Below are 25,765 nucleotides of genomic sequence, written 5' to 3' on the forward strand. Positions count from 1 at the left end.
CCCCATTGTTGGGAGTCTCACATACCAACTCTTGTAATATAACTATTTCTTATGATCTATTTAATGCAATCATGTTTCTATTGCTTTCCATGCTTAATTGTTCATTATGGTCTAGTCATCCATATAGTATTTAGGGGATAATGCATTAAAAATGGTTATTTTTTAAAGAACTAGAAAGAGTATCTAAATGAAATTATTGCTATAAATAGATTGATACCCGTTTTGCCCAATTCATGCATCTCTAATCTTTATGTGATTTATTATTTTTATCTTTGTAAAGAAATTTGGGAGAAAATAATAGATAGATTAAGCTCTTCATGCAGGAAACCAAATACATATTGTCTTAGTAGATGTGGGTGGAAACAGACATCATATCATTAGATAGAGAAAATTATTAACATTACGTCATTAGTTTTGGCACGCTAGACTCCAACATATTTAAATTATGAATTTATCTTTAAACATCATTATTTTTATCTTTTACATTTCTTATTTCTTTTAATCTCTTATCTCTTTACATTTTTATCTTTATCGCCTAATCTTCTATTTTACATTTTTTTTATCATTTTTATCTCTTATTTTCTTTAAATTTTACATTTAAATTTCTTATCTCTTATAAATTAAATTTAAATACAAATAAAGTTCTTATGAATTCGACACTCAGATAGAGTACTATGAAACAATTGTGGGTAAGTATAAATATATAATTGTACTCCACTCACAAGTATAAGTATAACTAGAAACTTTTCTTTTGCTACTTTTCTTCAAAAAAAAAAACTTTTTTTTGCTACAAGAATTTTAAAATAGATTTTTGTAATTCCAAGATGAAATTGTCAAGTATTCATGAAGATGTTATTCAGTAAATTTTTAAGAAGAAAATATCTTCTAAAAAGTCAAAACAAACGTTAGTATCCCAATAGTCTCCCGTCAAAAAATAGTTATTCCAATAGTCATTAATGGTCAAGTCTTTTTTAATATTACTTTTACATTTCTTCAAAGATAACGCACACTTCAAATTTCACCATTAAATAAGGTCGATGCATTTTAAAGGGTTTACTTTAATTAATTAAACATAGTATATAAATATTTTAAACGTCCTGATATCATGTTTATCTTTATTCTAAATTATTTTATATTTAATATTTATTTACATATATTAAGAAAAAAATTTAATAGCTCAATTAATTAGACAATTTTGCTAAAATATCCTTATTCTATTTTTTAATTTCTATAAATGCATTATTATTAAGTACTCCAAAACAATAATATTTATTTAGGAGAAATTAGAATAAAACTTTTAAAGTTTCATTGAAATTTGATGAAAAAGTCAATCAATTTGATTTTTTTAATGCTGACAGGCAAATCAATTTGAAATAGAGGGTGTATTAAAACAATATTTTAATATTATACATACTAAATGCACTAATCTCACCAAATGGTCGAGGGACATTTATCGTCTCTGACCTTAAACAAACCGTTCAGAATTGTAAAAAATGTCGTGAAAAAAAATTATTTTGAACATAAACAATGTCAAGGAGGTTTTTTATTTTATGTTTGTCTCTTTGTAATTTGGAGCATATAAATACGTAAGGAATACCTCTCTTCCATGGGATCTATCACAATAGAAAGCAAAGCTATATAGGATTATTTCCCATATCAAGAAAATGAAAATCCCTTTTTATTTTCCCATCCTCGTGCTTGTTGTCTTCATTGCTTCTGGTAAGCACTACTCCTCACAAATTCAAGATATTCAGTTCTATTTTGTGTGTTATGAATTTTGACAAGATTAATTATGTATTTGACTGAATATATGGTTTGGTGTAGGAAAACAAGTGCAAATGACAGTGGTACCAAATTGTGTGGTAGAAAGCTTGTCAGTTCATTGTGAAATATTCAAGAATCCTTGCGAACTTCTTTGCCAACAACATTTTGGATCACCCGCAGCACATGGAGCTTGTGGCATTAAGTTCCATGTATGTGTTTGTTATTTATGTTAAATATAAAGTTTAACTATAACAATCACAGCTTTCATACCTATTTAATAGTATGTAAGCCGATGAAAAAATAAATATATAAATAAAATGACTTCATTATTAGACCCAATCACAGCGTTCAATGTTGGCTTATTGTGACAAATTGAGCAATCCTTGCGACTTTCGTTGCAATAAAATTTACGCACCATAAGATGCAAACTGGAACTTGTGACTCTGACGAACAATTGTGTTTTTGTTCATATTGTAAACACTAAATCGGAACTTTCACATCCATTGAATGTGTGAGACGATGAACTGAAAAATTATATAAATAAATTGGTTGCATTACATTAGATCCATATCATATACGAGATTGGGTTCAGACCAATCTCACCGATTCTCTTTCTTTTAATTGGTAATTAAGCACTACTCGTGATAAAACTCAGCTAGTATTGATTTTCTTTCAGATCGATTTTTAAGGTGTTTAGATTAACGTGATAAAATACCTCATACTACCGACAATATTTAATGGGTATTGTTAACCACCAGTATAATATTGATTAAAAAGTTAAAATAAAAAATATTTAATGTAAAATTCATAGGAAAACATGAAAAAAAAAGTTGTGAACATCACAATTTTTATGCATTGCAATAAAAAATTTCTTCTTTTATTTCGTAACCGGTTAACCTTTACCATATTTAATAGTGAAATGTGAGGAGCCTGTTATCTTTGAATAAAAAGTAAAAGAATTAAAAAAAGGGTTTATGAGCATTAAATGATGAATGGATTGACTTTATTAATTATAAGATACGCTGACGTCTTTTTATTAGTTTTTAAAGATATTTTCTTATTAAAAATGTACCAAAGAGTCATCTTTAAAAAAGCGGTTACATAGACACATCAACAATGAAATTTGAATTTTCTTTTTACAATTTAAACCTGAGAACTTATAACAAATTTTATATTTTATTTTTAATTTAATGTTTTATTGAAATACCACTTTATTTATAATATTTTTAGTTCAATCCTTATTTTATTTTTAATTTTGAATGCTAGCTTATGTGATTGCCTCTCATTTTCACCGTCTCACTACTCTGAATACTCTCACTTGCAAAATAAAAAATTAGGGTGTGTAGGAGACTGGTTGGGGGATGACGATATTAGGGTGGGGTAAGCCTAAGAAATCTCAACCAGTGCAGATTTAATCGTCAAGATCAATTTCTGTTTCTAATTGCAGAGACGTACGTAAAAGGAGGAGGAATTGACGTAAAAATATTAATCATTTATTACCTTTTTATTGTTATTTATTATTGACAAAATTACACATAGTTATACTCTAAACAATCAATGCTATAGTTATACTCAACACAGTTATTGTGGGCAAAATGCTAAAACGATATTTTTTTAACAAAATTGTAATATTTTTTAATTCTTTTAGACCTACATACATGCTGGATTGACCTTGTTTACAAAAAAAGATTGATGAAAATTTACCATATTTCAAAAAATAGAAATTCATGCAAGACACAACAATTTTTATAATTTCATCGGCAAAAAAAAAAAAAAACACCAAAAGTATCTTAACAAATATTATATTGATCTACGGATGGAATTTTTAAAAAGAGGCTTGAGGAAACTTGAACCCAAAATCTTGGAGTGTTTTAAATGTTCATTAACCACTAAGAACACAATTTATTTTAATAAAATATATAATATAAATTTAGTATATATTATTCTTAATATGGTCTCACATTTTATAGTTTATACTATATTAAAAATAATAATAATACAATTAATGTAAAATAAAAGTTTATTAGAAAAAAAACACAAAAATTAAATATTTATTTGGGATAAAAAGTGTATTTAAGCAAAAAAAATATAAATATCTACACAATCTTAAATTAATCCAAAATTAATTTTTACCTATTCATATACACAAAAATAGCCTAATTTATAACTCGACAGTTATATTGTGTGAAAAATGTTAATAACAATATTTTTTTTACAAAATTAAAATATTTTAGAATCCTCTTTAGACCTACAAACATATTTTAGATATGCAATATTGAATAAACACATGAATATAGCTAAAAATTGTTCTCACATGAGTAATTTTTTATACTCTGTTTTCTGATACCTTGCATATTGTTTTACAGATCCCTTGGTTTTGTTACTAGTTTAAAACAATAATTGAATTTCGAAGTCAAGAAGCAAGTGGTGTGGCAATGGATTCTAAAACTGTTGAATCCAAAGTTGAACCTGTTTCAAGTCAATTTGGTCTTGGTTACATAACTTCCTATAAAAGCAACCTTGAAAGCCTCAAAACCGAGGTCCAAAAGCTGGAGGCTACCAAAAATAGTGTGCGAGACTCTGTTGATGAAGCTACAAAAAATGGAGAAGTGATTGTGAATGTTGTGGAGATCTGGCTGAAGAAAGTGGATGCCACTGTTGCTGAGGCAAATAAACTTATAATTGAGAATGATGTCCATGCAAACTGTATGAGATACTTTCCCAATTTACGGTTTAGGCACCAGCACAGCAAGAAATCCCAGAAGATTACACAAGAGATTTATCAAGTCCTAGAAGAAGGAAATTTCGATAGAATTTCTTACTCTAAACCATCAACACTGAAAGAGATTCAACAAGCATTGAAGGATCCTAACATCTTCAAGATTGGGTTGTATGGGACTGATGGTGTGGGCAAAACAACACTGGTGAAAGAGTTGGCCCGCGAAGTTGAGAAAGATGGGTCATTTGATGCTGTAGTTATGGCCGAGGTAGACAATTCTCCAGATGTTGAAAACATTCAAGGCCAAATTGCTAATGCCTTGGGTCTGAAATTGGATGAAGAGACAAAAGAAAGGAGAGTGGATCAATTGCGTCAAAGGATAAGAAAGGAGAAGAATATTCTTGTTATTCTGGATGATATTTGTGGGAAACTTGATTTGGCAGAAGTGGGGATTCCTTTTGGTGATGACCACAAAGGATACAAGTTAGTGTTGACATCTGAATATCTAAATGTGCTTAAATGTCAGATGGGTACTCAAAAAGATTTTAAACTTGAGGTATTATCTGACAATGATAGTTGGAAGTTGTTTGAGAAGATTGCAGGTGATGATATCCGAATGAACAATAAAGATAAATCTATTGCACAAAATGTGGCCAAATGTTGTGATGGTTTGTCCCTTTTTATAGTTATTGTAGCAAAGGCTTTGCGGAAAAAGCATGTCTCTACTTGGAAGGAAAACTTAATAAAATTGAAAAGATTTTATGAACAAGGCTAGTTTAAGGAATTTGTCTGTTATCATATTATTTAAAAAGTGATGAACTAAAGTCATTGTTCATATTCATTGCATCATTTGGACTAGACCGCATCCACTCTGGGGAACTATTTTCATGTTATTGGGGATTATATGGAGATCTGCAGACATTAACAGAGGGAAGAAATGAATTGTACAAATTAATAAATGATCTTAGGGCTTCTTCATTGTTGCTTGAAGGTGAAATTGAGTATATTAGAATGCATGTTGCTGTTTGACATGGCTAAAGCAATGGCCTCTAGAACTCACCTGAATAATGAAGAACAGAAATTCACACAAATGGAGCAATGGGACATAGATCAGCTTCAAAAATGCCATTATATTAATTTGCCTTCATATAATATCGATGAGCTTCCTAAGAAGTTGGATTGCCCAGAGTTGAAGCTAATATCACTAAGAAGAAATCATGGCTACTTAACAATCCCCGATAACTTTTTCTCTGGGACGAGAGAAGTAAAGGTTAATAATTTACATGGAATGAGGTTTGCCCCTTCCCCACTACCTTCTCTTCGTCTCTTGACAAACCTTATATCATTGAATCTGTATGGATGTGTATTGGAAGATATAGCAATAGTTGCAGAACTCAGAAGGTTGGAAATTCTCACCCTTGAAAGATCTAAAATTCAAGAGCTCCCCAAAGAAATAGGACAGCTAGTTTGTCTTCGAATGCTAGATTTAACAAACTGCCATCAACTGAAAACCATCCCTGCAAATCTTTTATCAAGCTTAACAAATTTGGAAGAGTTATATATGGGTAATTGTAATATCCAATGGGAGGTTGAAGAAGGAAAAGGTGAAACCAACAATGCAAGTCTAGGTGGGCTAAGGAATTTGAATCAGCTAACAACTTTGGACTTATCAATCCAGGATATTTCAGTTTTACAAGAAGATATGTTTGTTTTTGGAAAGCTACGAAGCTACAACATATTTATTGGCAATACATGGGAATGGTTTGGGGATGCTCGTGAAAATTCAAGAACACTTAAGCTTGACCACTCTTTGAAAACAAATATTTGTTTAAATCGTTGGGTACAATTGTTGTTCACAACAGTTGAGGACTTACGATTAGCTAAATTGAATTTTGGTAACCATAATAATGTGTCTTATGAATGGAAGGGGGAAAGTTTTCCACAATTAAGACACCTACATATCCAAAGTACCGATGCATTCCACAATTTGGAGACACTGATTCTTAGCAATCTGGAAAATATGGAAGACATAAGCTACAGTACACTTCCAACTCATTCCTTTGAAAGACTGCAAGTTATTAAAGTCCAAGGTTGTCATAAGTTGAAGAAATTACTTTTGTATTCCCTGGCCAAAAACCTTTCTCAACTTCATGAGATGGAGATTTCTGATTGTGGAGATATGGAAGTGATTATATCCGAGGAAAAACTTGAAGATGAGAAAGAAATTCCCAAGATCACACTCCCTAAATTGCATTCTCTTACATTCTATAACTTATATACCCTTCGCAGTTTTTGTTTTCCATTGACAGCTGATAAGCATGATCAATCAACTACCGTGACATTATTTAATCAAAAGGTAAACACATGAATAATTATACAATTGCTTCTTCACTGTTTAATTTCTTTAACTTATTTATGCAAAATCAAAATATTCAACTAGTACGTGCTTTCTCAAAAAATAAAAATAATAAATAAATATTGTACTTTGTCAGAACCCAATCTCATAGGTTTCAAAGTATACATGGCAATAGATTTAATTTTCGAACCCACCCACTAGCAGGCAAGATAAGTAACACTTATCCTTAGTGGTTGATATTTGTTATAACTATACAAAAAATATGCTTTATCTTCGCAATTTTCTTTCCCGTATCAATTACTGTGTAGAATAACATTTGATAAGATTGTGTATGTGAATAAGTTGCAACGCCCAACCTTGAAATTTTGAAGCTGTCATGCATCAAACCAAGTTAAGATATGGGATGACAAACTTGCAGTCCACTTTTACAGTCAAAACTTGAGGGTTTTGGAAGTGAGAGGTTGTTTATGGTTAGAAAGTTTGTTCTCATCCTCGCCAGCTAGAGCACTCGTCAAACTGCAACATCTTGAGATTAAAGGGTGCTTTATATTGGTGGAGATATTTGTCCGACAAGAAGAGGTGAGCATCGTTGAGTTAGACTTACCAATTGAATCCAACACGTATTTATGCATTTAGTTATTAGAATATATGTTAATATGTTGCTGATCGATGATAGGTTGCATTCCCCAACTTGGAGACACTGCTTATCAGTCGCATGATTAATCAACAAGTTCCGAATTCTCTTTGCAAGCTGAATAAAATAAAAATTACTTCAAGTCTAGGCCTGCATCATGTTTTTCCAGTTGTTGTGGCTAAGGAGCTTCGACAGCTCCAAGTGCTTGAAATATGGAGGTCTAGTAAAAAAGAGACCATTGTTGAAACGAGTGATAGTGGTGATGCACAAGATGAGATTGCTTCAACGAAATTGGAGGAACAGAAAGTTGAAAGTGAGAAGAAGGGCGATGCATTAGGTGAGTTTGCTTCTACGAACTCGGAGGAATTAATACCCGGAAGTGGGAATAAAGGTGATGCTCCACGTGAGATAGTTTTTATGAAAGAACACTGATACACAGACCGCTCCAGAGTAAAAACAAGTCATCCAATTCCCAGGTATTAATTAGAGGAATTGAAACTGTACGGCTTACCAAGGCTTAATTACAAGCTTATGCAAGGTAAGTTACAACTTCAAGTTTCTAGCACTTCAAACAGTACGTGTGATTGGATGTCCCAATATAAGGACTTTCTGCCATGGAAATTTAGTCACTCCAAGCCTCTCGAAAGTGCGTTATGGATATGACCATCGAGAACTAGACTGTTAGGATGGTGACCTTAATACCACACTGGAAATGTAATTAATTAACATTGCAGCCAAATGTCATGAATCTCAATTTTTAGGGGTTGATATTAATGCTCTAAATTTGATGGGTATTCAGACTAGCAAAAGGAATTTGAGTTTGTCATCAAAATCTGAAGAAAAGAAGCTATTATTTGCTCACTTGAGATATCTAGGTAAGGTATTTTATGTTTTGATTTTTATACCCTTGAATCTTTTTTTTTCAATAATTTTTTCGTTGATTTCTAGGGATTTAATAAGTTGTGATGAATACTTTTTTTGTTTCTTTTTCCATTTAAATGTTGAGTTGTGTTATTCATAAAATAAATCATATACAACAGTTTATATATACAACAATATATTTCACTTTTTTTCTCTCTCTATCACGTCAATAATTACATTTCACTTTTTTTTTCTCTCTATCACGTCAATAATTACATTTCACTTTTTTTTTCTCTTCTCTTTCTGTGTAAAATTTTTTGTATAAATACAAATTATTGAACAAATAACATTTCTCTTAAATGTTATGTTTGCTGACGCCTTATTATAAAACAATTGGTATGGAGCAAACCAGTTGAATAGTTGGTGGATAGCAATTACAGTACTAGCAAAAAGTTCTGAGCAACTTTTTCCTTTATGAATTCAATATTTTAAATTTCATGCACCTCACTTTCTTAAGCATTAAGAAATTTGTTATAGCAAAGCATGTCACGTTACAGGACATCCTTGCCTATTATTATATTCACAATTAACAACTCGTGTTTGTGGTCTTCGTAGTTGGGACTATGCAAATATTATATAGGAGGAAGTCTTCACAGTTTTGATAAAGAAAGCAATGAGTCAGGAACACGTGTTTGTTTATGGTTTTTTTTTTCCTTCTCATCTCAGAGGGAAAGAAAGCTACAACTAAAACCAAAACAGCTTCAAAAGCAAAAGCAAAAGAATTGCACTAAGCTTTGCAGCCAGTGCACAAAGCAAAGCGCACAGACACACACTCAAAAGCTAAAACAAAATGAAAAACAGCTCCAAAAGCAAAAGCAAGAATGCATTCAACTTTCCAAATTAGTCCACAAAGCAAAGTGCACCAAAGGTTACCTCACTAAGCAAACACTATGGAGAAGATTCAACATATATACCATGCATCCATGTCATCACCCTTTTGCTGGTTTCGTATCTCACAGCAATGTCAGAGATTGTGCCTGCAGAACCCATTGGTGGCATCTATTTCGAGCGAGGAGAGACATCAACAGCATCAGCATCAGCATCAGCATCAGAGACACCCCATGTCACGTTGGCCATTACCAATGGAAGCAACAACGTTGAATATGTTCCAGAACCGTTTGACAGTGAAAGGTTGCCAACAGTTTTTGCTTCTGAAATCCAAAGGTTCCTTCGAGTGGCCAACTTGCTTGGAAAGGAAGAGCCTCGTGTTGCTTATCTTTGTGAGTCCTTTTTGCTATCTGAGTCTCTCTCTCTCTTTCATGTGTTGGTTGATTGTTGGGAAAAATTCAGTTTCTTGTGAAATTGACCTATACTCCCTCTGAAATCAAATATAAAAAAAATTTCAATTAATTTTAACTTATTTAATGTTATTATTTCTAAAAGATTAGTTTTAATTAAAATTGATGCAATTAAATATGATTAATTAACTTTTTAGTTGGTGTGTCATGTGTTTTTTTTTCTTATAAGGAAGTAATTTGGAGGGTCTTCTGCAACTGTTTTTTTTAGTATATGAATTTGAGTTAAACTTAATATATTTTAGTCCTTAAAAATTCACATTTCTTTAATCTCTGTTAAAAAAAATTCTTCTTTAATCTCTGCATTTACCAAAATGATGTAATTTTAATCCCTCTATAGGGTATAGGGACTCAAAACAGTGTAAGGGTAACAAGGAACTAAAACTAAGTAAATAAAATTTTTATAGGAACTAAAATAAATAATCTTGATATTTTTTAGAGACCAACTTTCTTTTTTTTTTAGAATACCAAAATAAATTATTTAAACCTTTGAATTTTTACTTTTTTATTTTATTTTAATTTTTAGGAATGTCTAGTTGAAGAATTATTGGGTTAAGGATTATGTGTAAAGTGGGCTGTTTCAATGTACTTTGAAAGAAGTATGATTGCTCAGTGGGACATGGGTATCTAGGAGGCCACGCCCAGAGCAACTACAATTGTCAGTGGTTGTTGTGCAAGTTAAATGGGCTATTACCTGTTACATAATAGGGTGATGATTACTTAATAAAATTACCACTGAAGGCTATTTTTGCTAACTGTAGTTAATTAGTTAGCATATTTGTAAAAGTAAATTGAAGTTAGAAAAGGAGGCTCAATTTATCCAATTACCTTAATCTCAACCCAGAAATTGCACTAATTGAAAGCACAAATTATCTCAATAAAAGCGTAAACCAAACAGGGAGAGTACCATTTTTTTCTTGGCAAACAGTTGTACCATGCACAGTGCAAATTTTAGGTGTTGGGCTTTTCACTTTGGTTGAAATTCACAAATTAGAATCATGTATACATGTTATAGAAGAATTGAGTGTTTACTCAACTTGTAAGTTATAAGCCATCATGAAGCATCTCTCTAGAATTTGACATATTCCTGCTTTATAGGTTGTCCTATACTTGCCAAAAATGAGACTCTCTATTGATTGTTATCATTATATGCATTTCACATTGTCCCAGTAAACCTAATTTGCAGGCCGTGTTCATGCCTTTGTGATTGCACACAACTTGGACAAAAATTCTAGTGGAAGGGGTGTTAGACAATTCAAAACTTCACTACTTCATCGACTTGAACAGGTAAACAAGAATGTTGAAGCTCGCACTGTCAAGAGAAATTGTCCTTAATTAGCAGTAACTGAGTGGAAGTAAAATTAAGAATGATTTATATTTTAAATAAAAAGTCACTGGAATTTTAAGACGTGATCTATTTAAGCTTTTCTGTTGTGACTTATCTATATACCCGAGAAAAGCATGAGATAAAAGATTTTATTTAGTCTGTATTTAAATTTCCCCGTTCAGAAACATTTATAAGATTATACTGGGATGGTGGGAACAATACTTGATGCATTGTTTAGCTTACAATGTTGGGGAAGTTAATTATTGCATGTTGTTTTGTGAATTGTGACATTCAGGATGAGCATGTTACGAAAAAGAAGGGAACAAGTGACATTCGTGAACTTAAAAATGTTTACCGTGCTTACAGGGACTATTATATCAGACATGAGAAAGCATTTGATCTAGAACAAAGGTAACTTACTGTGCTTTGACTTATAAGTGCATCATTTTCCCTTTGAACACGAATTTGCAAACGCCTTTATAGCCTACTAAACCAACTCATATGGTTTTATATCAAAACAGTCGAAGGGAGAGATTGATAAATGCCCGAGATATTGCTACTGTTATGTTTGAGGTGCTAAAGACAGTTACAGATCCAGCTAGTTCCCAGGTGAACCCTTTTATTTCTTCATTTTCATATATCTTGTACTTGCCTTTCCTAGTAATTTCAGGAATCTGCTTAGTAAAAAATAAGCATATAATCAATTTACCACGTATCTCTTTTCCTTAGAGTTTCTCACTTTTTTTTTCCAAAATAGGCGCTTATCCAAGGAAATGCAATCCATAAAAAAACTGAATTTAGCATCCTTCCACTTGAGCAAGGATGCATTCAGCATGCGATTATGCAGAAGTCTGAGGTCTGATATTTCTTGAATGATTCACATTTTCCCGTTTCATTGATGTCTTGTGTCCAAAGTCACAGAAGACTCAATTGCAATATCATGGACTGAGTGTACTAACAAAATTGATACAGATTAAGGCTGCCATTGCAGTTATTCGCAATGTTCGTGGTTTACCCCCAGTGCAAGATTTCAAGAAGGACGGAGCCTTTGTGGATCTATTTGATTTTCTTCAGCATTGTTTTGGATTCCAGGTCAGTTCTCCCAGTTAAATTGGACTCACTTTCCTTTTTACTTCTGTATAATTCTGCTTATTGGATAGAATAAATTCCCCAGTTGTTCAGTTTTGAGGACATGATGCAGTAAAGCATGATCAGCATTGCTCTAACTAATCTTTCATGATTGTTCATTCTATATGATGTGTTTGACATTAGGAAGCCAATGTGGCCAACCAAAGGGAACATCTTATTCTACTCTTAGCCAATATGCAGACTCGTCAAACTCACAACCAGACATCTGTTTTGAAGGTGTATTTTCTGTTGAACATGTATCTTTTGGTTTTACTTTATCATATTCGACAATTATATATAAACTGTGCCATTTTTATATATCAGTTAGGGGAAGGAGGTGTAGATGAATTGATGAGAAAGTTTTTCAAAAACTATACAAACTGGTGCAAGTTTTTGGAAAGGAAAAGCAATATTCGGTATGTTTATTGATCTAATTCTATTGTAACTTTCAATAATTTATTTTGTATTTGCTCTTCTGATAAAAGACGGGTGGTATGTTTTTCTCTTTCTCTGTATGTCTATGAGATTTTTATTTTTATTTTTTAAGTTATGGGATTATTAATATTATGATGATGATGGAAAAATGTAATTTTAGTCCCTATATTTTTGGTCAAACATGGTCAACATACCTACACTTTCATATCAATGAATTTGGTCAATTTTTTAAGTTAAGAAGGACTAAATATAAATGTTTTTTAAGTTTGATGACCAAACTTATTAATATGAAAGTACAAGGACCTTGATCAGGTTTGACCAAAAGTATAGTAACTAAATATACATCTTATTATTATTATTATTATTATTATTATTATTTTGTTGAATATTCTTCATTCCTTCAAGCTTTCTTTCTGTTTTATTTATTTCATTTACACCATAAATTGTTTTGTTTGAACATTCTATCTGTTTTACTTAGTAAGCATGTTACATGTTTTGCAGTTTACCTTTAGTGAAGCAGGAAGCCCAACAATATAAAATTTTATACATTGGGCTTTACCTTCTCATATGGGGGGAGACAGCTAATTTGCGGTTCATGCCAGAATGTCTCTGCTATATTTTTCATCATGTACGTTGAAACTCGATACATTCTTTCTTTTTTCATTTTCTAAAATAAAAGAACAATGTTAGACTCCACAGGTATCTATTAGTTTATAAACATAACATGTCCTTTTTATGTGATACTACAAATGCCATATGGAATTTTAAACATTTCATGAACAAAGATCATGTAATAAAATTTTGGTTCATAGATAGAATCTTGAATCCTTGACTCACCATAGAACATCATAGAGTTGTTTGATCCATGAGACAAACGTTGTTGTTGATAGAATCTTAGTAAGTTTATTATAGTTTACTCTTTTATCTCAAAGTGAAAACTGGGTTGGTAAATATGATATGATTATAAGTTACATAAATGCTTCATACAGTCACTCACGACCTCTATTTTCATTCATGATAAAAAATTCTAATAACTACGATTATTCTCAAATTTATTTTTGTCCTTTTTTCTGTGTTTTTAAAGATGGCATATGAATTGCATGGAATTTTAAGTGGTGCTATCAGCTTAACAACATGGGAAAAGGTCATGCCGGCATATGGAGGAGAAACAGAGTCTTTCCTTAACAATGTTGTCACCCCAATATACACCGTTATAAGACAGGTACTATCTAATCTATCTTCTCTTTTGTTCTGGATTGTCTTCTTCAATATAACTAATTTCTGTTCAAACCAAAGGAAGTTGCCAATAGCAAAGGAGGGGCGGCTGATTATTCTGTATGGAGAAACTATGATGATCTTAATGAGTATTTCTGGTCAGCATTACATTACATTTCTCCAGTTGTTGTCTATGTTGTCTTCTTTCCATATCATCACGTCCTTTCTTCTGTTCAATATATGCAGGTCCCCTGATTGTTTCAAAATTGGTTGGCCCATGCGTCTGGACCATGACTTTTTCTTTGTAAAGCCTAGAAATAAACCAGAACCAGATGTCAAGAATGCTCTTGTTGTGTCACCTGGTAAAACAAAAGAGAAGAAAAAGAGAGAAAAGAGGGATGAAGAAGAACCAGAGGTGATTCTGCAATTCTCAAATGCGTTGTACTTCAGATTTTGTATTAGTGATATTTGAAACATTAAACTAAAGCTATATGAAATTTCTCTTGTATTCTTTGTTTCATGTGTCACTAGGAAAGGTTGGACTAATTCTACTACCTGTCAGAGACTACCACTCTATGCTGACATAATATACCTGTTTATATTTTTCCTTGTACAGGATACAAGGGAGGAAATCCATGAACAACAATGGCTAGGAAAGACAAATTTTGTAGAGATCCGTTCATTCTGGCAAATTTTTAGATGCTTTGATAGAATGTGGAGCTTTTTTATTCTATCCCTTCAGGTTTACTCAAAAATCTAGTGCTGATAATTTACAAATTTCTGCTTCTTATGATAGATAATCTATAAATTTGAATTCTTTGTTGGTTCTCAGGCCATAATAATCATTGCTTGTCATGACTTGGGATCTCCACTGCAGTTATTAGATGCTGTAGTATTTGAGGACATAATTACCATCTTCATTACCTCTGCATATCTTAAACTTATTCAAGGTATGGTGTTCTTTTATATCATTAATTGGCATTCAAGTTTGTTTAATTGGATGAAACAAATAAAAGTAAACTTGTTAATATGGAATAACTGTTAAATATTTTGATTGGCCGCTTTTTAAGGAGGAGAGCAGCTGTCCAAAACAGTTTTCCTTCTTCCTTGTGGGACCAGACTATAATGAGTAGAATGGCATGCCCCAGAAATGTTGCAATGCTAATTCAGTGACTACTTCCAGTCACTTGAGTCCTTAGATATTTTATCTTCTTGGGGTATTTGTGTTGGGAGGTTGATTTCATTTCTCAACTAAAACTTCTAAAAAATCTGATGGTTTCAACATTCTGTGGAATTTAAAGTTTTTATGAAATCTAATTGAAGAAGATTCAGTATTGAAATCCCTTTTCCTTTTCCTTGTTTCTCTTCATTTGTCTCTTCCAATTTGGATAATAGAATTTTGACACTTGATTGCTCTAATGTATATCCCTGTAAATCCCTTTTCCATTTTCTCTATCTATTATTTCAATAAAGAGAAATTTATTTTTGATAAATGCCTTTGGAAATCCAAAATTCCGTCTCTGGTTAAGCATTTTGTTTGGACAATGGTACTTAAAAGAATTAATACTAGTATTGTTACAAATTCCATACCTGATAGAATTTAGTCAGTGTACTCATGGATGGAAATTTGGGCAAACATTTATTTACCATAGTCTTTATGATTGATGGTAGGTTACACTTAGCTCTATTATTCAATTCCATCTTAACGATGAACAAATGATCAAGAAAAACAGAACAGCCTCATGCTAATCTGTGATTCTATATTTTATTTTTCAGTTTCCCTATTAACAGTCTAGACATTATATATTGATAGTGTGCCCCTGTCTTCCTCTCATATAATAATGATAAGAAAGGTTCCCATGTTTTTTGTCACAGCAATTTTAGACGTTGCTTTTATGTGGAAAGCAAGATATACCATGGAATCTTCTCAAAAGGTGAAACTTGTGGTGAAGCTGGTCTTAGCTACTATATGGACTATTGTTCTTCCTGTATGCTATGCTAATTCAAGAAGAAAATATACTTGCTATTCCACAAAGTATGGAAGCTTGGTTGAGGAATGGTGCTTTACTTCCTATATGGTTGCAGCAGCAATATATCTGACAACTAATGCAGTTGAAGTTTTGTTATTTTTTGTCCCTGCTGTTGCTAAGTATATTGAGGTCTCTAATTACAAGATATGCAAAGTTTTGTCTTGGTGGACTCAGGTAAGTTCATCTTATTTGTTAATATATTTTCCAACAGTGTGTTAACTTTGCAGAATTGCTGGACCAATTTACCATTTTAACGAATTTTTTATACAATTAACATGCCATATCTTAATAATCATTCCAGTATCTACTTTTGTCTGTTTCTTGCTTTAATGAGTCCAGAATTTTTTTTCTTCCATCATTTCAGTAATATCATTATATGTACATTATATTTTACTGCAATGAATGTCTCTTTTGGTCAAAACTATTCTTTTTATTCCTTCATTTGGGAGGACTATATATCTGTTTGATGTGTTGATTTTTCATCATTAGTCAGTCAGTTCTAGAATTCACAAACAAGTATAAATTATTTTCCCGCTGATTTATATGTGCATGTAATTGACTATAATAGTCATTCATGGCATTTGATGTTGTAACTTGAGAGTCACATTTTTTTATCATACAGCCTAGAATCTATGTTGGTCGGGGGATGCAAGAAGACCAGGTTTCAGTTTTTAAGTATATCCTATCACCTTGTTGGCTTGTTCTGGTTGTTTACATTTAATTGCTTTAGTATATCCATCCTAATATAAATAAATATGTTGAATTTCTTCCAATATAGGTACACATTGTTTTGGATATTGGTGTTATCATGTAAATTTGTGTTTAGCTACAGTTTTGAGGTAATAATAACAGAACATCAATTATGAGGATATACTAGTTTGGTTTTAGCAACTTACTCTTAGTGACCAAAGCAATATCAATACATGCAGATAAAACCACTCATAGCACCTACCAGACAGATTATGAAAATTGGTGTAAAGAAGTATGAATGGCATGAGCTTTTTCCAAAAGGTATGGTGCATTTCTAATTGTTTTGGTCACTTAAGGAATCAGTTAATGTCTCTGACAGCAGTTTGATTGTGCTGCAGTCAAAAGTAATGCAGGTGCAATTGTGGCTGTATGGAGCCCTGTAGTAATTGTGAGTCTAAATCATTGCTCTGACACATACACTTCTTTGCTTTTAACTTCGAATCATAGTCATAAATGTCCTTACATTGAAGTTATAGGGGGGAAAAACATTCTCTACTGATTGAAGTGGTCTATCAGGAATTATGTGTTTAGATAAAATTCCTTATGATTCTTTCTTTAAGAAAACCATATTGATCAATGGTTAACAATATTTCATTCTATGTCCATTAAGGTATATTTTATGGACACACAAATTTGGTATTCTGTTTTCTGTACAATAATTGGTGGACTTTATGGTGTTTTGCATCACCTTGGTGAGGTAAGCTGTGGTTTTTGTTTTCTTCTTTCTTTCTTTTCCCACAGAAACGAAATGGTCATCTCACCTCTCTAATTGAAAATAGATAAGGACACTTGGAATGCTGAGAAGTAAATTTGATTCCTTACCTTCAGCATTTAATGTCTGTCTTATCCCACCATCTTCCAAACGTGGTAAAAAGAAAAGAAAAGGTCTCCTCAGCAATATATTTCAAAAGGTGTGGTCTAAATTAGCAATAGTAAGATAATATTGTTTCAGTATATCTGTTCTCTTAAAGTTTAACACTAATCTGTGTTGCAGTTGCCGGATGAAAAAAATGCCACTGCCAAATTTGTTGTGGTATGGAATCAAATTGTAAATCATCTTCGTCTTGAAGACTTAATTAGTAACAGGTGATGTTTTTTGTAACTTTACTGCACTGCTATGTCTTATTCCAAAACCTAACAATGATTTTTTCAACAGAGAGATGGATTTGATGATGATGCCTGTGTCTTCAGAATTGTTTTCTGCTAAGGTTCGTTGGCCTGTTTTCCTATTGGCAAATAAGGTAATGAAATTTTATCCAAAATATTATGAGATCACTGTTGTAGAATTATTAACTGTACACCTTTTTATTCACTAATGAACTCTTGCTACATATTCTAGTTTTCTACAGCTTTGACCATTGCTAAAGATTTTGAGGGAAAGGAAGAGATTCTTGTCAAGAAAATTACAAAAGACAAATACATGTTTTATGCCGTAAGAGAGTGTTACCAGTCACTGAAATACGTGCTTGAAATTCTTGTTGTGGGTAGCATTGAGAAAAGGTAAATAAAATGGAATGTTTATCTGTATACAATCTTCCTTCTTCAACTACAGTTGTATTCTGTAGAATCTTATCATTTTCTCTCCTAGTGGATGTTACTTGTTTGTCTTTACTTCTAACCTATAAAAGTTTGACATGATTTTTTATATGGTGGTTATTTATGCATATTTAGGATCATATGTGATATACTAAGCAAAATTGAAAAGCATATCCAAGAAACAAGTCTTCTAAAGAACTTTAACTTGAAAGTTCTTCCAGCTCTACATGCTAAAGTTGTTGAGCTAGCTGAACTTCTGGTAATTGTTTCCTAGACCTAAACTAAAGGCTAAGTACTTGTGTTGACAAATGTGTATAATTAGTAACTTCGAGTTCTAATAATTTTGATGTAAATGTCATAAGATGGAGGGAGATAAAGACCATCAGCACAAAGTTGTGAAGGCCTTGCTAGATGTGTTTGAACTTGTAACAAATGAGATGATGTTTGATTCCAGGTATTGTTGCTTAAGAATCTGTTGCCTTTACTACATTGAGATGCTTCAGTTTCTAATTACTAACTAAATCTGTACAGAATATTGGATATGTTCCACTTTCCCGAACAAAATGAGTGTGGCTTTGTCTATTTTAGAAATGATGATCAACTATTTGACAGTGTGGAAATGAATAGAGATTTCTATCCATTTGCCAAAGAGAATTCCATCCATTTTCCATTGCCAGAAAGTGGTCCTCTGATGGAAAAGGTGATGTTTATTACCTCTATAGTGTTTTCTTTCCATTCTCCTTTCATCAGGGACTAGTAATTAAATGCACAACTTCACATTTAAATGCTAGCACATATATATAGTAATGAGAAATGTCATCTCAAAACTATGTTTGAACTCAACTCATGCTATGCTGATATAATCATCCTGTTCATGGCAGATCAAGCGTTTCCATTTGTTGCTTACAGTAAAAGATACAGCGATGGATGTGCCTTCAAACTTAGATGCCCGTAGGCGCATATCATTCTTTGCTACTTCTCTGTTTACAGATATGCCTGATGCTCCAAAAGTGCACAATATGATGCCATTCTGGTAATTATATATGTCCATGAGCATTGCATTTATTTTTATAGGTTTACACTTTATGATTCATTCTGTACTTGGAGTGTCTCTCATAATTACTATTTAATTTGAACTCTCCAACCTTATTATCCATCAATCATAAATGACATAATGAGAATTTCTTTATTCAATGAAGACACATCAAACTAAGAATCAAACCTTTCAGTGATAAAGGACATAAGGACTTTAAACTTGTAAAAAAGCACTCAATGAACATTATTCTAGCGTTGTAGTTCAATCACAGAACTCTGTCTGATATATGACATGATTGGTAGTGTTATAACTCCACATTACATCGAGGACATTAATTTTTCGCTTAAGGAGCTTGGTTCAGATAAAGAGGAGGACTCCATCATCTTCTACATGCAAAAGATATATCCAGGTTACTAAACATTTGAATTTATTTACGTATCTTAAACATTCTGTTTGAATTTATCTCATAGATTGTTGCACCAATTTTAATAGATGAATGGACAAATTTTTTGGAACGTATGGGTTGTGATAACCGTAAGAGTTTAGAAGATGAACACAAAACAGAAGATCTTAGACTGTGGGCTTCATTTCGGGGTCAGACACTAAGCAGAACAGGTTCAGTTTTTGTGCTATTCTCATTTGGATATTCATGCAATTGTAAGTCATTATTTGATCATTGCGATCATATTTGCAACAGTTAGAGGGATGATGTACTACAGAGAAGCCTTAAAATTACAAGCATTCCTTGACATGGCTGAAGAAGAAGGTTTGTAACCACATTATCCACCAGTATTTTGCTATGGTGCAAAGAAATGTAGAAAATAAAATCAACAAACTCAAATGATTACATGATTGTTTTCTGTTAAACCAGATATTCTTGAGGGCTATGAGACTGCTGAAAGAGGTAACCGGGCATTGTTTGCTCGTCTAGAAGCACTAGCAGACATGAAATACACCTATGTCATTTCCTGTCAATCATTTGCATCACAAAAGGCTTCAAATGATCCTCGTTATCAAGATATGATCGACTTGATGATAAGGTAAGTTTTTACAAGAAAAGAGAAAGATGTCTTGTTGCTTCTTGATATTAAATAAGTAGACAATAACCCTTGCATGCGTGTATTACCTGCAGGTATCCATCTCTTCGTGTTGCTTATGTTGAGGAAAAAGAGGAGATAGTGCAGGGTAAACCTCACAAAGTATATTCATCTAAACTGGTTAAAGTTGTCAATGGTTATGAACAGGTATTTTTTACAGCATAAAAATCATTAGTCTTGGAAATGTTGGCTTATAAGAAATCCTTGTTTATTACCTAAGAATACTTATTTTTTCCCTTTTAAGGCAAGTATTTACAAGCTGGTTGAATTTTAATAGGTCACAATGCCACTTAAACAGCAGGGTCATGAGTTGTTAGAGTTATGACCAAAATATTATGTTAACCACAATGACACTGCTTGAAGAAGACTGCTTCATAAAAAATAAAAGCTACGATTAGATTTAGATGTTGAAAGCAAAATATTCATTTATTCAATTTATTTTAATTGTAGTAATTGCAATCCAACTGCTATATTTAATAATTTCTAGTTATGGATAGTGCTAACGCAAGTCATGTTCTTCAATATTCTTTTATAGACAATATATCAAATAAAACTACCAGGCCCACCACATCTTGGAGAAGGGAAGCCTGAAAACCAAAACAATGCAATAATATTCACTCGTGGTGAAGCACTCCAAACAATTGATATGAACCAAGTAGGCCTAATTTCTGTTTACTTTTTTACGTCTTCACTATTTACTATCATTGTATATAAAACTTGATCATTTCTATTATGTTCTTACAAGTATCTGATTTTACAGGATAATTACTTGGAAGAAGCTCTTAAAATGAGAAACCTTCTCCAAGAATTTCTTCGGCGCCAAGGAAGGCGTCCTCCTACAATACTTGGTTTAAGGGAACACATTTTCACAGGAAGGTTAGTATCCCATAAATTATAAAAGAAAAAAACACATTGTGATGACAATAGGGGAAACTGAGCAAGATTCCTTTCATTAGAATAATATACATCTTTCATGTTATGCACAATGGTAATCACATGTTCCTTCAATGCATGAACATGGTCTAAGTCTAAGAAAGTATTCCATGCTATATGGGGTGGCCCTTAATATGAGAAATGTATAAAACCTATAATGTGTTTAGAATAGATTAATCATAAACGTCCTTCCTGAAATAATACATGATACTGTTATAGGGTTTTTTTTTTCTATGAATACACTCTCTCTCCTGCTTTTTTCCAATATACATCATTTTGTAATTTAATTTTCAATCTACACTACTTTGAATTTTGTGCTTTGATTCACACCACCTTACAAATGAATATGGGCAAAGAGATGCTGCAATTGTAAAGTTGTGCTTTGATTCACACCACCTTGTAATTTTGCAAGGTGCTGTGAATCAAAGCACAAAATCCAAAATAGTATAGATTGGAAATTAAATTACAAAATGATGTATATTGGAAAAAAACAGAAGAGAGAGTATATTCATGAATTTTATTCCATCATTTTCCTTTTCTATTTTACAGTCACATTTTTTGTTCTGTACTTGCTTTTTCCCCTTACTCACAAATGTCTTTTACATTAATATCAGAATGGTGTTTAATATCCTAATAGGATTTCTTCTATGCTCTTTTTAACTTCAGTGTGTCTTCTCTGGCTGGGTTCATGTCATATCAAGAGACCAGCTTTGTAACTATTGGTCAAAGGGTTCTGGCTAATCCTCTCAGGTAATAAATGTAAAACGTCATTCTGAAGCAACTAAGATTGGAAAAGTTCATCGAGTGTCAAAGGGTTATTTAGCAAACCTACAATAATTTTGAAATGATACTTCTATATACTTGATTTTTTTTCTAGTTGTATAAACAGGCAGTAGTACTGGTCATGCAAGCAAATGGTCTCCAATGTTAGACTTGTGATTTGGATTTCTGCAATCAAAAGAATTATTTTTACTTCAAATTTCTCTTTGGCATCTTTGCTGGGATATTTTTGTGTAATCTAGTTACTCTTCATTAAATTAATGGTGATCCTTATTTTCATCTACTCCTATCAGCAAATTAGATTTTCTTGCATATATAAATATACGAAATCTGAATGAAGTATTTTTCCCTCATTCTGTTTTATTATATTCTGTTCTGTTCTTCTCAAAAGGCTCTTGCTCCTCTGGATTACTACATTCATTTCATCACATCACAAAAAAAATTTAATGATGTGTTTTAACTCTATTATTTGCTTATTTATCATTTCTAATGTATTTTCTCACTCAGGGTGCGGTTCCACTATGGCCATCCAGATGTATTTGATAGGGTTTTTCATATCACGCGAGGAGGAATAAGCAAAGCATCTAAAACAATTAACTTGAGTGAGGATGTTTTTGCTGGTAGGAATTGATGGCTTCAAAATTATATTCTGACCACATGTTGTTTGTGATAATGGAGACATGTAAAAAATGTGTTTATGTCACGCAGGATTTAATTCAACTTTAAGACGGGGATGTATTTCCTACCATGAATACTTGCAAATTGGCAAAGGTCGTGATGTAGCTCTAAACCAGATCTCAAAATTTGAAGCCAAGGTAGCAAATGGAAACTGTGAGCAAACTATAAGCCGTGACATGTTTCGCCTTGGGCGGCAATTTGATTTTTTCCGGATGCTATCATGCTATTTCACTACAGTTGGATTTTACTTCAGCAGCTTGGTAATTTATTGAACTATCATATTCTTTTTTTTCCGCTTTTAATTGCAATACATTGTTACTTACATGGACTGTTGGCATATCCTATTATTGTTATCTATTTTACTCTTCACTACATGACATGAAATATTGGAATTGATAACAAGTCATTCTGTATTAAGCAAACAAATTTTAAGTTTGCAGTTTCCATGATCTAGCATTACATCTTAGATAAACAAATTCTGAAAAAATTATTCATAGGTCATGCCCCAAATTCTGAAACTAACATCAGCTTATCTGATGTTTTATTTATCATAAAATGAAAGTGCCATCAGGTTTGACTAATCTAAGTTTCTATTGAATTACTCCACAGATTTCAGTGATAGGAATCTATGTATTTCTCTACGGGCAGTTATACCTGGTTCTTAGTGGATTGGAAAGAGCACTTATCATTGAGGCTCGAATCAAGAATGTACAGTCCTTAGAAACGGCTCTTGCCTCCCAGTCATTCATACAACTTGGACTTCTGACAGGCTTACCCATGGTGATGGAAATAGGACTTGAAAGAGGTTTCCTCACTGCCCTAAAGGACTTTGTCCTTATGCAATTGCAATTGGCTGCTGTTTTCTTCACTTTCGCCCTAGGAACGAAAACACATTACTATGGCCGAACGCTTTTGCACGGGGGTGCAAAGTACAGACCGACAGGGCGCAAAGTTGTATTCCATGCTAGCTTCACTGAGAATTACAGATTGTATTCAAGAAGCCACTTTGTTAAGGCATTTGAGCTATTGCTGCTGTTGATTGTTTATAACATGTTCAGGAGGTCCTATCAAAGTAGCATGGCATACGTGTTGATAACATATGCCATTTGGTTCATGTCATTGACTTGGTTGTGTGCACCTTTTCTTTTTAACCCTGCTGGGTTCAGTTGGACCAAGACAGTAGATGATTGGAAAGAGTGGAATAAATGGATCAGACAACAGGGTGGTATAGGAATTCAACAAGATAGAAGTTGGCATTCTTGGTGGCACGATGAGCAAGCTCATCTTCGCTGGTCAGGTTTTGGCTCTAGGTTGACTGAAGTATTGCTTTCTCTTCGTTTTTTCATCTATCAGTATGGTTTGGTCTATCACCTAGACATCTCTCAGCATAGCAAAAATTTTCTTGTTTATGTCCTTTCTTGGATTGTGATTGTTGCAATTTTCCTCTTGGTGAAGGTAAATTCGCCATGGCCTCTTCCTTACTCTTTCAAGAAATTGAGTCAGCAAAATCCACCAAATACTACTATTGCATGTTAATAACATAACTAAACATTCATGCAGGCTGTTAACATGGGAAGGCAACTACTCAGTGCTAATTATCAGCTTGGATTCAGATTTTTCAAAGCATTCTTGTTCCTGGCTGTTCTTGCCATCATCTTTACTCTTTCTGTTATATGCGAGTTGTCATTGACGGACATTTTCGTTTGCTGTCTAGCATTCATGCCAACCGCGTGGGGATTGATAATGGTAATAAAACTTTTAGCAACCTTGCTTGAGTGTCACCTTTTCAATTTGTTTGCCATGATTTTTCCCTGGACTTAATCCATGAAATACATTTTGTTGGTTCAGATTGCACAAGCTGCAAGGCCAAAAATAGAGCACACAGGGTTGTGGGACTTCACACGTGCACTTGCTAGAGAATTTGATTATGGAATGGGGATAGTTCTTTTTGGACCTATTGCTATTTTGGCGTGGTTGCCAATCATTAAAGCCTTCCATGCTCGTTTTCTTTTCAATGAGGCATTCAAAAGGCACTTGCAAATCCAACCAATTCTATCAGGAAAAAAGAAGAAGCACAGAACTTGATCATGATTCTTGTACTTGTTTGTGTACAGTCAAACGACAATGTCTTGATATTCTATAGTAAGATTTTAGGAAATAGATAAAGGTTACAACACGTATAGCTACATTCATATTAGTATATAGCTATTACTCTACAAAAAATGAAATTATTGTTTCTCAATGCATAGTTGAATAAGATGAAGGGAAGGGAATCAAAACAGTATTTGCTTCATGCAAAGATCACTATTCTATACTCAAAATAATGCATACCATACCAATTTGCTACCTTTATCATCATTTTACCATTGTTTTCCATCTAAAGTGAGTTTATCTGTTTTTAATTTAATCAAGTGTGTTAAGATCTTAACTTACTAAAATGTGAATCTCACTCCTTAACCAGTAGATTTCATAATAAATAGTAGTATTCTATCACATGTGAACTTTATATAATAATAAAATGTAGAGAGTAAATTATTATTTTGATCCATGAAAGTGTATACTGTTATCACAGTCTTTGAAACTTAAAAAATTCTAAATATATTGATAAAATTTCTAGTTGTTTGATATATAAGTCATTAAATCGTTTAATGTTATTTGGTCTTAACATATATTAACCACCAAAACAATGATTTACTCCAAAATATAGTTTTAAACACATTTTGACTCTAATAGTTTTCTTTAATTTTTTATTCATGTGTTTTATAAGTTGAGATTTAGTCATTTAGGCTTTTATAATAAAGGCAAATGTTAATCAATGTACTAAAGACATCGGTTAACGAATTAAAAATAATTTTTTATTTAAATAAATAAAATTATATTGTTTATAATTTTTTTATATTCTCAATAATTTTTATTATAAATATTTTCTCTTTTAATTGTTTAACCAATATCAAAAAATACTAATTAGTAAGACCCTATAATTATAATAAAAGTTCATTCTCTCTTTTATCCCATTTTTTATTTAAAAAAAAAACATTTTCGTTTTAGAATGACAAAATATTACATATATTACATGTGAGTTGAAAACTGAAAAAAAAAAAACAGTAAAATGAACAATAAAATCAAGAGTT

General features: G+C 32.4%; 3 protein-coding genes and 1 long non-coding RNA gene across 4 annotated transcripts; all 4 read left to right on the top strand.

The window, feature by feature from the left end:
• The first annotated feature begins 1,560 nt into the window (after positions 1 to 1,560).
• LOC114373669 lies at positions 1,561 to 2,103 on the top strand. The gene is made up of 2 exons (XR_003658451.1): positions 1,561 to 1,719; positions 1,825 to 2,103. It is a non-coding gene; the product is annotated as an uncharacterized LOC114373669 (long non-coding RNA).
• A 2,096-nt stretch (positions 2,104 to 4,199) lies between these two features.
• Positions 4,200 to 5,258, top strand: LOC114373329 (disease resistance protein At4g27190-like). Its single transcript, XM_028330814.1, has one exon. It carries the CDS (start codon positions 4,200 to 4,202, stop codon positions 5,256 to 5,258), a length of 1,059 nt encoding a protein of 352 aa, XP_028186615.1.
• Positions 5,259 to 5,513: 255 nt separating this feature from the next.
• LOC114373330 (disease resistance protein RPS2-like) lies at positions 5,514 to 6,851 on the top strand. The gene has a single exon (XM_028330815.1). The coding sequence runs from the start codon at positions 5,514 to 5,516 to the stop codon at positions 6,849 to 6,851; it is 1,338 nt and encodes a 445-aa protein (XP_028186616.1).
• A 2,200-nt stretch (positions 6,852 to 9,051) lies between these two features.
• LOC114376872 (putative callose synthase 8) lies at positions 9,052 to 24,990 on the top strand. The gene is made up of 41 exons (XM_028335183.1): positions 9,052 to 9,614; positions 10,876 to 10,976; positions 11,312 to 11,427; positions 11,538 to 11,625; positions 11,774 to 11,872; positions 11,989 to 12,108; positions 12,289 to 12,381; positions 12,469 to 12,560; positions 13,081 to 13,207; positions 13,664 to 13,801; positions 13,876 to 13,952; positions 14,041 to 14,209; positions 14,411 to 14,536; positions 14,627 to 14,744; positions 15,670 to 15,998; positions 16,447 to 16,499; positions 16,603 to 16,663; positions 16,754 to 16,835; positions 16,913 to 16,962; positions 17,185 to 17,271; positions 17,354 to 17,485; positions 17,569 to 17,660; positions 17,731 to 17,815; positions 17,914 to 18,074; positions 18,246 to 18,369; positions 18,473 to 18,564; positions 18,642 to 18,810; positions 18,992 to 19,143; positions 19,449 to 19,555; positions 19,639 to 19,761; positions 19,844 to 19,912; positions 20,018 to 20,186; positions 20,279 to 20,390; positions 20,779 to 20,898; positions 21,004 to 21,119; positions 21,843 to 21,926; positions 22,464 to 22,576; positions 22,665 to 22,894; positions 23,244 to 24,089; positions 24,195 to 24,380; positions 24,483 to 24,990. Exons 1-41 carry the CDS (start codon positions 9,356 to 9,358, stop codon positions 24,717 to 24,719), a joined length of 5,904 nt encoding a protein of 1,967 aa, XP_028190984.1. The 5' UTR covers positions 9,052 to 9,355; the 3' UTR covers positions 24,720 to 24,990.
• The last annotated feature ends 775 nt before the right edge of the window (positions 24,991 to 25,765 follow it).

This window comes from Glycine soja, chromosome 11 (assembly GCF_004193775.1).
Source record: "Glycine soja cultivar W05 chromosome 11, ASM419377v2, whole genome shotgun sequence".
Classification (NCBI taxonomy): domain Eukaryota; kingdom Viridiplantae; phylum Streptophyta; class Magnoliopsida; order Fabales; family Fabaceae; genus Glycine; species Glycine soja.

Coding starts and splice junctions, on each gene's coding strand:
- LOC114373329 (XM_028330814.1), top strand. CDS start 4,200: ATGGATTCTAAAACTGTTGAATCCAAAGTTGAACCTGTTTCAAGTCAA.
- LOC114373330 (XM_028330815.1), top strand. CDS start 5,514: ATGGCTAAAGCAATGGCCTCTAGAACTCACCTGAATAATGAAGAACAG.
- LOC114376872 (XM_028335183.1), top strand. CDS start 9,356: ATGTCAGAGATTGTGCCTGCAGAACCCATTGGTGGCATCTATTTCGAG. Junction 11,626..11,773: donor CAGATCCAGCTAGTTCCCAG/GTGAACCCTTTT, acceptor TTTCCAAAATAG/GCGCTTATCCAAGGAAATGC. Junction 17,272..17,353: donor TTTTGCATCACCTTGGTGAG/GTAAGCTGTGGT, acceptor AATTGAAAATAG/ATAAGGACACTTGGAATGCT.